At 38.7% G+C, this 15,660-nt stretch overlaps 1 protein-coding gene and 1 long non-coding RNA gene across 24 annotated transcripts; both read left to right on the top strand.

The window, feature by feature from the left end:
- The first annotated feature begins 224 nt into the window (after positions 1 to 224).
- On the top strand, positions 225 to 11,492 carry LOC127597958 (uncharacterized). 23 transcript variants are annotated; one of them, XM_052061367.1, is made up of 16 exons: positions 903 to 1,049; positions 1,924 to 2,032; positions 2,373 to 2,535; positions 2,632 to 2,824; positions 3,518 to 3,594; positions 4,071 to 4,148; positions 4,626 to 4,703; positions 5,180 to 5,257; positions 5,734 to 5,811; positions 6,839 to 6,916; positions 7,392 to 7,469; positions 7,946 to 8,023; positions 9,641 to 9,718; positions 10,207 to 10,413; positions 10,746 to 10,880; positions 11,155 to 11,492. In XM_052061367.1, exons 4-15 carry the CDS (start codon positions 2,812 to 2,814, stop codon positions 10,779 to 10,781), a joined length of 957 nt encoding a protein of 318 aa, XP_051917327.1. In that variant the 5' UTR covers positions 903 to 1,049; positions 1,924 to 2,032; positions 2,373 to 2,535; positions 2,632 to 2,811; the 3' UTR covers positions 10,782 to 10,880; positions 11,155 to 11,492. The 23 variants fall into 23 exon arrangements, with proteins under 23 accessions (XP_051917320.1, XP_051917327.1, XP_051917318.1 ...); XM_052061360.1 differs by lacking the exons at positions 903 to 1,049; positions 10,746 to 10,880; positions 11,155 to 11,492 and adding an exon at positions 225 to 641 and having other exon boundaries at positions 10,207 to 10,627; XM_052061358.1 differs by lacking the exons at positions 10,746 to 10,880; positions 11,155 to 11,492 and having other exon boundaries at positions 10,207 to 10,627.
- A 1,438-nt stretch (positions 11,493 to 12,930) lies between these two features.
- LOC127597962 (uncharacterized) lies at positions 12,931 to 15,138 on the top strand. Its single transcript, XR_007961816.1, has 3 exons — positions 12,931 to 13,978; positions 14,307 to 14,349; positions 15,060 to 15,138. It is a non-coding gene; the product is annotated as an uncharacterized LOC127597962 (long non-coding RNA).
- The last annotated feature ends 522 nt before the right edge of the window (positions 15,139 to 15,660 follow it).

The following is a 15,660-nucleotide window of genomic DNA, read 5'->3' as shown; positions in this document are numbered from 1 at the left end:
AGGCCTAAAACGATCTACTTTGATAACATGCTCTGCAAATATTAAATGCCGTTAGCAAAAAAAAAAAAAACGCTTGGCAGTTTAACCCCACCCAAGAGCTCTTAAGAATACATCACGAAATCAGCGGCATGAGCGCCCTTTCATTGCAGCTTGCACCTTTAATTATCTTTATCATGGCAAAACCAATGTACAAATTCATTTTCCGTGTGTGTGTGTGTGTGTGTGTGTGTGTGTGTGTGCACTCGTTTCCATGTTTTGCGGGGACATAAAATTGGAAACACAGTCACGTCTTGGGGACCATTTTTCTTATGGGGACAAAAAAGCAGGTCCCCATAAAAATAACGTATAAAAAGCATCAGAGGGCTGCCCTGAATGTGCCTGTGAAGTTTTTAGCAAAAACCCACAAGTCACCATTTTTACTGATTGTGTGTGTGTACACGGTGCTCAGCAGCCCACCACATGGTTATTCGGTGCTATTGCACTCACTCCTCCACACACACAATTTGCATATGCCGCGCCCATTTGTCCCCTAATGGAAGGATTTTTACAAGTGGGAGGGGGTCATCATTCAATTAGTGATCATCAGAAGAAGCCTGCAAAGCTCGAAGATGGCAGCAAAAGAAGCAAAAGTAAAATGCAAGGTAAGCAAGTTTCTATGAATTAACAAGTTATTTATTTGTTTAATGTTACAAATGTACATACTAAAATAAGAATATTGTCACTATTCTCTATGAATTAACAAGCATCGCAGCAACACTGTATTAACAATAACTAAGCTCTGGCATACAATAGTAAGCGCTTACTATTGTATGCTCTGGCATACTATTGTATGCTAGAGCTTCCCCCTATGGTTTATTAACTTATTTGGCGACTGAAAATACAGTAATTATAGTTTGTACATTTACATTGAAGCTCGAGGGGTTTTTTTTTCGGGTGCACGCATCTCAGGCTTGAATGAGAGCCGGGGCTCGGCTCGTCTCGGGGCTAATGGCCGAGTCGCGGCCTAACGGCTAACGGCTAGCACAACTGAGTGTGTTGACGAACGAGCGGTGACTATTCCTTTTTAACTTTTTTTAACCGCAGTTTCAAAATTCATTACGCACTAGCGCGACTAGTGAAACCGGCGTGGGATTTTGTCGAGTATAGCAAGTAGCGTAGGTAATGGAGACAAGCTAAACAAAACGTGAGCTACCGAGATCGGCTACGGCTAGGCTAAAGGTAAATGCTAAACACTCAAATGTGTTGACGAACGAGCGGTGACTATTCCTTTTTAACTTTTTTTAACCGCAGTTTCAAAATTCATTACGCACTAGCGCGACTAGTGAAACCGTCGTGGATTTTTGTCGAGTATAGCAAGTAGCGTAGGTAATGGAGACAAGCTAAACAAAACGTGAGCTACCGAGATCGGCTACGGCTAAGCTAAAGCTAAATGCTAAACACTCAAACGCCAATGCCTGGTCTCGCTGCTCTTTCTACCCATTAATTATAATGATGGAGTTTATGAACAATTAAAAGTTTAAGCACTTCAGCTAATGTATTGATTTCGTAAAGTGAGATGAGCAGTGATAATCTAATACATGGAGGGCACGCACACTGTTTGTGAAACAATAATATTTCTAATTGTGTGACATTCCAGATTCAAAAGTAACTTAATTGTATAATATTAATATGCACAGTTCAACAATTTCCAATCAAACAAGTTGAAGCTAACTCCCTAAATTTATCAAGATCAAGGTGTACAACCAGACAAATGTTCTACTTATTGCCATTTCCTTTGAGCATATAAACTGTACTGAACAAAGACATGTATTGATATTTTTTCCTTTATGTCGTTTTTTTTCATGTCTTTCATATTGCGTTTATATGTTCGATATATTAATCAATTCTGACTGAATACAATGCAAACTCTTTTTCTCTCTCAAGTTTGAAATCCCACAAAGAGTCAGCCCCCTTCAGGACGCCATTCGTCACATTTCATTAAGGACCAACAAAACAGGCAAATTGTGTGCGAGGTACATAAATGCAGTCAAAGGTAAGGCGTTGTCTGAATTTATATGCTGCGGAATTATTACATAATATGGCATATACTGTAGATAAAACATATACAGTTATTATCAGATGAACACTAAATATGAACCCTGAGTTTATTTTTCCAGTTTCCGACTCAGTTTGTAAACAAGCCGTTATATAAATAATTAATTCCGTGTTTTGTCTTACTTCAGTAGAAGAACACCATGTGAAACCGAACAAATAAAACCAATTTTATTCGACAAGATATGTTTTCTAAATTACCATGGACCTCTCAATAATGGAAGACTAGATTGCAAAGCCCGTTTTTTCCCCCTAAAAACTATTGTTGCTGTCTGCTACAGGATGTGAAATATTTGCAAAGAGTACAATCGGCAGAGGACAATTTGTTGCTGAATATCGGGGATATATGATAAATGATGCAGAATACTAGAGCAGAAGATGAGTTTACCACCAATCATGTGCTGCATTTATGTTTGCATTCAAGTGGAGAGGGAAAACATGGTGGTAAGACTTATTATCCACCTATTCTGCACCACTATAGACAATATCAGAATATTGTGATAATGATCTCATGTTGTTCTTTTTCACATATTTGTTAAGCAATGATGCTTCACAAGAAGATGAGTCATTTGGGCGACCAGTGAATGATGAACACAGGAGGCCAAATTGCCAGATGAAAAGGATTGATGTGGATGGTGTGCCACACCTATGTTTGTTTGCTTTCAATGACATTCAAGAGGGAGAAGAAATGACCGATGATTATGGTGGCGAAGACTGCCCATGGAGAACACAAGTATGTATACATTGCAGATTATAAAGAATGGCTCTGTGTAATAAGGATGGAAGTAACTTTTGAAAGAATCAGAATAGTAGAATCTTACTCGAAGTATTGTGAATCAAATTTTCCCATTTCCACCCACATTCCAAAACGCATGCTTAGCAGGTGAATGGAGTACTCTAAATTGTCTCTCGGTGTGAGTGTGAGCATAAATGGGTGTTGTCTATCTGTGCCCTGCGATTGGCTGGCAACCAGTTCAGGGTGTATCCAGGCGGGGTACACCCTGTCCAAAGACAGCTGGGATAGGCTCCTGCATGCTACCAACCTTTATGAGGATAGACTAATTAGAAAATGGATGGATGCATGGATCAAAATGATCATTTATGGCAGGTGTATGGAATAGGTTGGTACACATTTCAAATAATTATTTTCTGAAACCTAAACTCAAAGCAAGTGCCAATTCAATTTCTAAAATACTTTAGAAAGTTAAGTGCTGCACGATCAATGATTTATCTCTCAGAAAAAAAAATATTTGTCTTTATGGATGACTAAATTTACCAGAAGTTTTCCACCTGCCTTGCAAATTGTAGATCTGATCCAAGTTCTTCAGAGTTGCAAATAACAATCCTGCATAACTTGATGAGATGGGCTATTGGCCTATTCATAAATAATATTCTGAATCTCTATCATTGTTGACTGTCTTTCTAGATGACCAGCCTTTACAGTCACAGATGTGGCTCCTCAACCCTCTGTACTGCCTCAGAGTCAGATGCAACATACACCAGGTAAAGTCATATCCATCACTGTTTCATGATATTTGGTATCTCTATATCTGTGCATTTGGGATGATGGATAGTAATTTTCATGATAAAGTACTGTATGTATGCACAACAGGCAATTTCACATAATGCATTGGAAAGGCTAATGCGAGCGGACTATTTTAGGTCGTTTTAATTTGACACAGAGATCATTATGTTCTGGAGCTATGTCTCTTTTCTGGACCCTCACGGTGTCCCCATAGGACACGTGTACCAAGTGTGTGTGAGGGGAGAAAAAACAGTGTCCAAGCGGGGAAGAACTGACAAAGTGTTAACAAGAATGTCCCCACAATGTTTTTGAGTTTAACATGTAGAAAACACAGTTTTAAAAGATGACGTTGTTCTCTCAGATTTGTGCATCTAAATTTTAGACGGTTTACTTGAGGCTCAGTTTGGTTTGTTCTATCATATTGCCCAATTTTGTTTTCCTAATTGTATTTCAGATGACCAAGACAATACCCAATGAGACTACTTTAAGAGAAAACTGTTGCGATACTGCTGGTCCAAGCAACATACACCAGGTATAGTCATATCCATCACTGTTTCATGATATTTGGTATCTCTATATCTGTGCATTTGTGATGATGGACAGTAATTTTCATGATAAAGTACTGTATGTATGCACAACAGGCAATTTCACATAATGCATTGGAAAGGCTAATGCGAGCGGACTATTTTAGGTCGTTTTAATTTGACACAGAGATCATTATGTTCTGGAGTTATGTCTCTTTTCTGGACCCTCACGGTGTCCCCATAGGACACGTTTACCAAGTGTGTGTGAGGGGAGAAAAAACAGTGTCCAAGCGGGGAAGAACTGACAAAGTGTTAACAAGAATGTCCCCACAATGTTTTTGAGTTTAACATGTAGAAAACACAGTTTTAAAAGATGACGTTGTTCTCTCAGATTTGTGCATCTAAATTTTAGACTGTTTACTTGAGGCTAAGTATCGGTTTGTTCTATCATGTTCTCCAATTTTGTTTTCCAAATTATATTCCAGATGACCAAGACAATACCCAATGAGACTACTTTAAGAGAAAACTGTTGCGATAATGCTGGTCCAAGCAACATACACCAGGTATAGTCATATCCATCACTGTTTCATGATATTTGGTATCTCTATATCTGTGCATTTGTGATGATGGACAGTAATTTTCATGATAAAGTACTGTATGTATGCACAACAGGCAATTTCACATAATGCATTGGAAAGGCTAATGCGAGCGGACTATTTTAGGTCGTTTTAATTTGACACAGAGATCATTATGTTCTGGAGCTATGTCTCTTTTCTGGACCCTCACGGTGTCCCCATAGGACACGTTTACCAAGTGTGTGTGAGGGGAGAAAAAACAGTGTCCAAGCGGGGAAGAACTGACAAAGTGTTAACAAGAATGTCCCCACAATGTTTTTGAGTTTAACATGTAGAAAACACAGTTTTAAAAGATGACGTTGTTCTCTCAGATTTGTGCATCTAAATTTTAGACCGTTTACTTGAGGCTCAGTTTGGTTTGTTCTATCATATTGTCCAATTTTGTTTTCCTAATTGTATTTCAGATGACCAAGACAATACCCAATGAGACTACTTTACAAGAAAACTGTTGCGATACTGCTGGTCCAGGCAACATTCACCAGGTATAGTCATATCCATCACTGTTTCATGATATTTGGTATCTCTATATCTGTGCATTTGTGATGATGGACAGTAATTTTCATGATAAAGTACTGTATGTATGCACAACAGGCAATTTCACATAATGCATTGGAAAGGCTAATGCGAGCGGACTATTTTAGGTCGTTTTAATTTGACACAGAGATCATTATGTTCTGGAGTTATGTCTCTTTTCTGGACCCTCGCGGTGTCCCCATAGGACACGTTTACCAAGTGTGTGTGAGGGGAGAAAAAACAGTGTCCAAGCGAGGAAGACCTGACAAAGTGTTAACAAGAATGTCCCCACAATGTTTTTGAGTTTAACATGTGGAAAACACAGTTTTAAAAGATGACGTTGTTCAGTCAGATTTGTGCATCTAAATTTTAGACGGTTTACTTGAGGCTCAGTTCGGTTTGTTCTATCATATTGTCCAATTTTGTTTTCCAAATTATATTCCAGATGACCAAGACAATACCCAATGAGACTACTTTAAGAGAAAACTGTTGCAATACTGCTGGTCCAAGCAACATACACCAGGTATAGTCATATCCATCACTGTTTCATGATATTTGGTATCTCTATATCTGTGCATTTGTGATGATGGACAGTAATTTTCATGATAAAGTACTGTATGTATGCACAACAGGCAATTTCACATAATGCATTGGAAAGGCTAATGCGAGCGGACTATTTTAGGTCGTTTTAAGTTGACACAGAGATCATTATGTTCTGGAGCTATGTCTCTTTTCTGGACCCTCACGGTGTCCCCATAGGACACGTTTACCAAGTGTGTGTGAGGGGAGAAAAAACAGTGTCCAAGCGGGAACGAACTGACAAAGTGTTAACAAGAATGTCCCCACAATGTTTTTTAGTTTAACATGTAGAAAACACAGTTTTAAAAGGTGACGTTGTTCTCTCCGATTTGTGCATCTAAATTTTAGACGGTTTACTTGAGGCTAAGTTTGGTTTGTTCTATCATATTGTCCAATTTTGTTTTCCTAATTGTATTTCAGATGACCAAGACAATACCCAATGAGACTACAAGAAAACTGTTGCGATACTGCTGGTCCAGGCAACATACACCAGGTATAGTCATATCCATCACTGTTTCATGATATTTGGTATCTCTATATCTGTTCCTTTCTTGATGATGGACAGTAATTTTCATGATAAAGTACTGTATGTATGCACAACAGGCAATTCCACATAATGCATTGGAAAGGTTAATGCGAGCGGACTATTTTAGGTCGATTTAATTTGACACAGAGATCATTATGTTCTGGAGTTATGTCTCTTTTCTGGACCCTCGCGGTGTCCCCATAGGACACGTTTACCAAGTGTGTGTGAGGGGAGAAAAAACAGTGTCCAAGCGAGGAAGAACTGACAAAGTGTTAACAAGAATGTCCCCACAATGTTTTTGAGTTTAACATGTAGAAAACACAGTTTTAAAAAATGACGTTGTTCAGTCAGATTTGTGCATCTATATTTTAGACGGTTTACTTGAGGCTAAGTATCGGTTTCTTCTATCATGTTTTCCAATTTTGTTTTCCAAATTATATTCCAGATGACCAAGACAATACCCAATGAGACTACTTTACAAGAAAACTGTTGCGGTACTGCTGGTCCAGGCAACATACACCAGGTATAGTCATATCCATCACTGTTTCATGATATTTGGTATCTCTATATCTGTGCATTTGTGATGATGACAGTAATTTTCATGATAAAGTACTGTATGTATGCACAACAGGCAATTTCACATAATGCATTGGAAAGGTTAATGCGAGCGGACTATTTTAGGTCGATTTAATTTGACGCAGAGATCGTTATGTTCTGGTGTTATGTCTCTTTTCTGGACCCTCAAGGTGTCCCCATAGGACACGTTTACCAAGTGTGTGTGAGGGGAGAAAAAACAGTGTCCAAGCGGGGAAGAACTGACAAAGTGTTAACAAGAATGTCCCCACAATGTTTTTGAGTTTAACATGTAGAAAACACAGTTTTAAAAGATGACGTTGTTCTCTCTGATTTGTGCATCTAAATTTTAGACGGTTTACTTGAGGCTCAGTTTGGTTTGTTCTATCATATTGTCCAATTTTGTTTTCCTAATTGTATTTCAGATGACCAAGACAATACCCAATGAGACTACTTTACAAGAAAACTGTTGCGATACTGCTGGTCCAGGCAACATACACCAGGTATAGTCATATCCATCACTGTTTCATGATATTTGGTATCTCTATATCTGTGCATTTGTGATGATGGACAGTAATTTTCATGATAAAGTACTGTATGTATGCACAACAGGCAATTTCACATAATGCATTGGAAAGGCTAATGCGAGCGGACTATTTTAGGTCGTTTTAATTTGACACAGAGATCATTATGTTCTGGAGTTATGTCTCTTTTCTGGACCCTCACGGTGTCCCCATAGGACACGTTTACCAAGTGTGTGTGAGGGGAGAAAAAACAGTGTCCAAGCGGGGAAGAACTGACAAAGTGTTAACAAGAATGTCCCCACAATGTTTTTGAGTTTAACACGTAGAAAACACAGTTTTAAAAGATGACGTTGTTCTCTCAGATTTGTGCATCTAAATTTTAGACCGTTTACTTGAGGCTCAGTTTGGTTTGTTCTATCATATTGTCCAATTTTGTTTTCCTAATTGTATTTCAGATGACCAAGACAATACCCAATGAGACTACTTTACAAGAAAACTGTTGCGATACTGCTGGTCCAGGCAACATTCACCAGGTATAGTCATATCCATCACTGTTTCATGATATTTGGTATCTCTATATCTGTGCATTTGTGATGATGGACAGTAATTTTCATGATAAAGTACTGTACTTGCGCACAACAGGCAATTTCATACAATGCATTAGGTCGGTTAGTGTTGGTAGACTATATTAGGAAGATTGAATTTGTCACAGGGATTTTCGTCTTTTGTAGTAATTTCTCTTTTGTGGACGCTCACGGTGTCCCCACACCACTCGTTGACTAAGTTTGTGTGAGGGGTGGAAACTGTGTCAAGAGTTTCAATATGGTCCCCATAAACAACTGACAAAGCGTTTACACGAATGTCCCCACAATGACTTTGATTTTAAAACATATCAAACACAGTTTTACAGGATAAAGTTCTTCTCTCAGATAATTTGTGCATCTATATTTAGATGGTTTACTTGAGGCTCAGTATGTGTTCTATCATATCCTCCAATTTTGTTTTCCGAATTGTATTCCAGATGACCAAGACAACACCCAAAGAGGCGACTTTACTTGAACCCTGTTGTGTTACTGCTGGTCCAAGCAAAATACATCAGGTATATTCATTTCCATTCAACGATTTATTCCATTTGGTATCTCTATAACTGTGCATTCGTGATGATGGACAGTAATTTTCATGATAAAGTACTATAGTTACGCACAACAGGCAATTTCACATAATGCATTAGGAAGGTTAGTGTTAGTAGACTGTATTAGGAAGATTGAATTTATCACAGGGATTTCGTCTTTTGTAGTAATTTCTCTTTTGTGGACACTCACGGTGTCCCCACACCACTCGTTGACTAAGTTTGTGTGAGGGGTGGAAACTTTGTCAAGAATTTCAATATGGTCCCCATAAACAACTGACAAAGCGTTTACACGAATGTCCCCACAATGACTTTGATTTTAAAACATATCAAACACGGTTTTACAGAATAAAGTTCTTCTCTCAGATAACTTGTGCATCTATATTTAGATGGTTTACTTGAGGCTCAGTATGTGTTCTATCATATCCTCCAATTTTTTTTTCCGAATTGTATTCCAGATGACTAGGACAACACCCAAAGAGGCGACTTTACTTGAACCCTGTTGTGATACTGCTGGTCCAAGCAAAATACATCAGGTATATTCATTTCCATTCAACGATTTATTCCATTTGGTATCTCTATAACTGTGCATTCGTGATGACGGACAGTAATTTTCATGATAAAGTACTATAGTTACGCACAACAGGCAATTTCACATAATGCATTAGGAAGGTTAGTGTTAGTAGACTGTATTAGGAAGATTGAATTTATCACAGGGATTTCGTCTTTTGTAGTAATTTCTCTTTTGTGGACAGTCACGGTGTCCCCACACCACTCGTTGACTAAGTTTGTGTGAGGGGTGGAAACTGTGTCAAGAGTTTCAATATGGTCCCCATAAACAACTGACAAAGCGTTTACACGAATGTCCCCACAATGACTTTGATTTTAAAACGTATCAAACACAGTCTTACAGGATAAAGTTCTATCAGATAATTTGTGCATCTATATTTAGATGGTTTACTTGAGGCTCAGTATATGTTCTATCATATCCTCCAATTTTGTTTTCCGAATTGTATTCCAGATGACTAAGACAACACCCAAAGAGGCGACTTTACTTGAACCCTGTTGTGATACTGCTGGTCCAAGCAAAATACATCAGGTATATTCATTTCCATTCAACGATTTATTCCATTTGGTATCTCTATAACTGTGCATTCGTGATGACGGACAGTAATTTTCATGATAAAGTACTATAGTTACGCACAACAGGCAATTTCACATAATGCATTAGGAAGGTTAGTGTTAGAAGACTGTATTAGGAAGATTGAATTTATCACAGGGATTTCGTCTTTTGTAGTAATTTCTCTTTTGTGGACAGTCACGGTGTCCCCACACCACTCGTTGACTAAGTTTGTGTGAGGGGTGGAAACTGTGTCAAGAGTTTCAATATGGTCCCCATAAACAACTGACAAAGCGTTTACACGAATGTCCCCACAATGACTTTGATTTTAAAACATATCAAACACGGTTTTACAGGATAAAGTTCTTTTCTCAGAAAACTTGTGCATCTATATTTAGATGGTTTACTTGAGGCTCAGTATGTGTTCTATCATATCCTCCAATTTTTTTTTCCGAATTGTATTCCAGATGACCAAGACAACACCCAAAGAGGCGACTTTACTTGAACCCTGTTGTGATACTGCTGGTCCAAGCAAAAAAAAAAAAAAAAGCTCTGTCATCCAAGCATGGCTCAGAGTCAAGCCGCTGCTCCTCCGCATTGAGAAGAGCCAGAGGAAGTGGCTCAGCCATCTGTTTAGGATGCCACCGGGACGCCTCCATGAAAAGGTGTTTCGGGTATGTCCCACTGATCAGAGTCCCCTGAAGATGACCCAGGACAAGCTGAAAAGTCTGTCTCTCAGCTGGCTTGGGAATGCCTCAGGATCACCAGCAAGAGCTGGAGTTGTTTGGGAGGGTGAAGTCTGAACTTCCCTGCTTTAGTTGCTGCCCCCGTGACCCGACATTGGATAAACGGAAGAGAATGAATGAATGGAACACTGAGATACATTTAGAAATTAATCGTAACTGGTTGAACTTTGTAAAGACTAAGAAAAAGTTAAAAAATGAAAGTGATAAAGCTTCAGTTTTCTATAAGTGTAATCACAATTTGGAAAAATCTTTTTCCATAGGAGAAAGAAGTGAGAATGATAATCCGTGCCAATTAACACCCAAGAGACGGACACCATTTTCAAATAAAGACAGGCCATCATCAGATGATGATGAAATTCCATCAAGTATTCCTGCCAAGAGATCTTCCTTCAAAGGTAAACTGAGAAATCATGCTGCTTTTAAGAAAATGTACTGTCACTGTCCAAATTAAGACATAAATGTAATTTATCGCTGAGACATGATTATCTCCTTTTCATGTGCATTTTAAAGTCATCTCTGAATGGTACATTTGTTCTGAAAATGTTGTGAAATGATGCAACAGCGCAGCTTCTGTTGCTCATTGAACAGCAAAATGTTCAATGTGTTTAGATTGGAATTTAATCATCTACTCTCCTTGACTTTCAATAATAAAACTATTTTTTTTCTCAGTACTTCTAGGAAAGAGGAAGAGAACTCCCTGGCAGGAAAGCGAAATAAAGGCAGTGGAAAGGCACATGATGGGACTCATCAAATCTTTTTGCGTCCCAGGAAAAATGGATTGCGAAAGATGTTTAAGGGCTGAACCAGAAGCCCTTAAAACACGAGACTGGCAAACCCTCAAGTATTATGTTTATAACCGCATTTCGGCTGCCAAAAAGAAATTGCAGCACAAATAAGTTTTCAATCAATCTGTTGAGGCACTTTTATTTTCATTATGGATATTTCACTTTGAATGTATTTTAAAACAATGTCAACAGTTTGTTTGATGTTTGTTTAAGGTAGACCATAGGTGTCAAACTCTGGTCCTGGAGGGCTGCTGCCCTGCATGTTTTCCAAGTCTCCCTGTTGCAACACACCTGATTCAAATGATCAGATCATCAGCAAGCTCTGGGCAAGCCTGACATTGAACCTGTTCATTTGAATTTGGCTGGATCTTTGATTGCAACAACATGCCAGAAATGTCTTCCATTCTCTGAAGCAGACATTCGAGTCACATGACATTTAACAAACAAAATATATCAAAATAGATTATTTCAACGATTATTATTCAAATGAATTGACTTTCATTTGACAGTTGGGTTCAGATGCTTGCCATTTTTGATGAGTAATGCACTTTGTGTGAGGTCCCCAGTAATCACATGTACTTGGTATAGATCCTGTGTGAATTATGTAAATACATTTAAATATATTTAAATTAAGTCCTCATAAGGCATGTAAACTGGACTTTTCTGAAGTCCCCATATGACATGGTCCAACCACATGACTTCATAAATTCTGATATTTAAAGGTGTTTATAAGCTAACACCACCACCTTGTGTATCCCTGATTTTTTGCAGAGCTCTATGTCATTTAGAAAGGGTGGTCCCCGAAAGTGATGAACTAAAAAGTAGTCCCCACAAATCACATAAACCGGTCTGTGTGTGTGTGTGTGTGTGTGTGTGTGTGTGTGTGTGTGTGTGTGTGTGTGTGTGTGTGTGTGTGTGTGTGTGTGTGTGTGTGCGTGTGTGTGTGTGTGTGTGTATATATTAAACCACATCTCCAGAAGGTGCAGGTTGCAGTGACCGTGTTGGACTATGACAAAATTGGAAAAAATGACGCCATCGGGAAAGTGCTGCTGGGCGGGAGTGTCGCTGGAACCGAGCAACATCATTGGTCGGACATGCTCGCCAACCCGAGGCGGCCAATCGCACAGTGGCACAGCCTTCAACCGCAGGATGACATTAATGCCCTGATTGCAAAGAAATGAACATCTTTGGGACATGAAACGACTACCCTGATGTTATCTCACCTTTCTCCACTCTAATTATCTAACGTGGGCATCAAAGATGTTCAATATTGAAAATGTGTGGACCGCAGGTAAAACTACAATGTAACCTAAAAGCTTGAACAAAACCCATCCAAAAATATGGATCAAACTTTTATTAAGTCAAATTTTAACCTGGAAATAGAAGTGATCGTTTCTGGTGTGAAACGGTTATTGTTAAGAAAAAATATCTTGTATCCTCATTTCTGTAATTATGTGTTCTTTATTTTGAACAGATCCGGCAACCCAAGACATACGCCATATCCGGTCTGTACTCGGCGCGAAATATTTTTTTTCTTCCTGTTCAGTGGCGATGTGAGGCGGCTGCTCTCTGTGCAGACGGCAAATAAAACGTGCAACATGTTTGAGTTAAACAAGTAAATTCATCTCTCGTCATTATTATCCCAAATACATCCCGACGAAGCGCACACCTCAACAGTTATAGTTGTATAACATGTATGAAATATTATAGAACCATTTAAAATGTATTTTTAAATTTGACATTCTTCCACCGTTAAACAAATTGATCACTGTGCAGTAAAATCAATTAACACTAAAACCTGTTGCCCTTTCAATGTAGATAATGCCTGAAGCATACACACGGTGTACCTTCCATTCTTGTCTTTTATTGATGTCACTTGATTACACTGAATAACCACGACAAACGCTTACTCATTCCTTTACATTTGTATTTTTATCTAATGATGATCCACCAAACTACCTACAAACCTGAAAACTTTTGTATGTGTATTTTCCTCAATTTGCTCTATTCAACCATGTACATAGTATGTCTGCGACTGGATGTGATTGTGAAATAACAGGTGAAAGGCAATTTGAATGTTTCTTCATTAGCTGTTAAATATGCACACAGAAGGGATTATTACATTTTTCTATTTTGAAAATATGCATCACATTATTTCCAATGCAATAAAAGTATTCACCACACCTATGACTGCCATAAAATTCTGGTCGGTAGATAGATAGTATTGTATTCGGCTTTAAAAAGTTGGTCAAAATGGAATGTGTTAATTTCCGGGGGAAATTAATACTTCGTAATCAATTCACTTTTCATATGAAGTCAAGCGCCAGTGTTGCGTCTTCCTGTCATGCTGTTGTCGTCACAACGCATCTTTGGAGATTTAAATCCAACGTTAAACGCCTACCTATGAAAAATGAAAATACACCACATAAGTCAGTTCGTTTTTCTAATGTAGAAGAACCTGAGAACTTTAGCTTATTTTGACTTGTCACCAGTTGAGTGGGCTGCGTGACGTCACCAGGTAGTTCGCAGGCACTTCCCCTCCTACTTGCGAGCCACTTCGTGTTTTTAAGGGGGAGTTGGGGGCCACCTTGGTCCAAATATCCTCCCGAGACCAATGATATGCATCTGATTCTGAGATGAGCTTCGAGTGAAACGGATTGTTGTCATGTTATCTTTCTCCCACCTGCTCCTCCTCCTTCTTGTGGAGGGTGAGTGAGACATCTCTTCATCACGAACTTTCAAAACCTGTGGTGTATGTATGTATTTATTTGTTCATGTATTCATTCAACTACTCAACGTTCCCTCTATTTACAATGACCGCGAAAAACGGGGTGTCGAAGTTCCGAGCAGCAAGCAATAAACTACTGTAGTTTAAGCATCAGCCGAAGACTGTTGTCATTTGCCGAATACGGCACACTTAGTCACCCCTGCCGTTTTTCATTCAATTGTATGACATCTACAGAATTAAGTGAATAACACCCGACATTTTAAAATACTTGTTTTTTCTGTTTTCTTATCATCGTCTGGTATGTTTAGGAACCCAGAATCGACCTTCAGATTCAGAAGCAAAGCTACAAAGGTAAATGAATAGCAAAATGGGCCAACACATCTGCCTCTCAGTCAAGAGGTTCTGGGTTTCTTTTTTATGTGGGTTTTTTATTCCTTCTCATTTTGGTTACATTTTTATGTTTTGTCAATGAAACATCAGTAAAAACATTGTGTCATACACTGCAGATCTACACGACTGTACTGCTCACTACACACAACATAGTGTGAGATGCCCTAAGGATTTATATTTGTATGGCACATTTAATACACAAGTCAATTCAAGAATACACCAGGCAGCGTCAAGACAAAACAAAAGCAAAGCAGTGCACTCTCAATAAAACATTACAGTCGAATGTGGTTTTTAAAAGCGATGCATTCAAACAAACCTTGTTTGAAGGTGAGCACAAAAGTAAAGATTTCATGAGACAGGTGAGGAAAAGTTCTGCTTCAGAGTGAGCTCAAATGCAATTTACAAAAAGGCAGAAGCAGATCGAAAGATCTTCATTTCAGTCCAAAAACTGGGCTCTCTATGTTCATTTCCAACTCATTGGGACATAAATGAACAGACTTATTGACTCAGATATTGGCACTCAATGTGTACCTTATGACGTGTTCCGACTGACTTTAAATGTTTTAAATCCAATGATGATTTCGAGCCTGTGTGACGGACAGTATCCTTTGTCTGTAGTAAAGAGGAGTGAAAAGTATGTTTCCCGCTAGTGTGTGCGTTTGTGCGTGCAGACGGGCTAATGCACTTCGAAGGAAACGGGATCTCCTGTGGGATGAGTTTGGTACACTACACCGAAGAGAACCAGAGCAGGTCAGGGCACCCACATGCTGCGACCCCCCCCACCCCCCCCAAAAAAACACACACACCTAAATGGCATACAAAGTTGTCTTTGTACACCATATGACACACGTTTTCAAGTTCTCAGTGAGCCACTGTCAATTTTAGAGCGATGTCAATTTCTGTCAAAGTTCATCATCAATGAATTGTAAATGTCACGATGCTGTGTAAATATATAGCTGTCATTTCATGCCTATCTGTATTTCAACTGTTTATTAAAGCCCATTTTGGAACAAATTAGGTTTCGCAATATGAACCGTGATGCACACATCACACTGCTGTACTTCAGTTTGGCTCTATTCTATAGATCAGTCCCTAGCAAATAAACAACAAAAAATCATTTAAAAAAATCGGAAATTGTGGTATTATATAACAAAGCTTCTGTCGCATTTTCATTGAACACTTTGGCCCGCTATACAACCGTATTTTAATAATGGTCGAAATGAAGTATTTTGTGAAACGGTACTTGATGTAAAAAAATTACAGTCACTGATT

Source organism: Hippocampus zosterae, chromosome 3 (assembly GCF_025434085.1).
Source record: "Hippocampus zosterae strain Florida chromosome 3, ASM2543408v3, whole genome shotgun sequence".
In the NCBI taxonomy this organism is placed as follows: Eukaryota; Metazoa; Chordata; class Actinopteri; order Syngnathiformes; family Syngnathidae; genus Hippocampus; species Hippocampus zosterae.
Note: the sequence above shows the minus strand (reverse complement) of the source record. Positions and strands in the feature narration are given on the sequence as shown.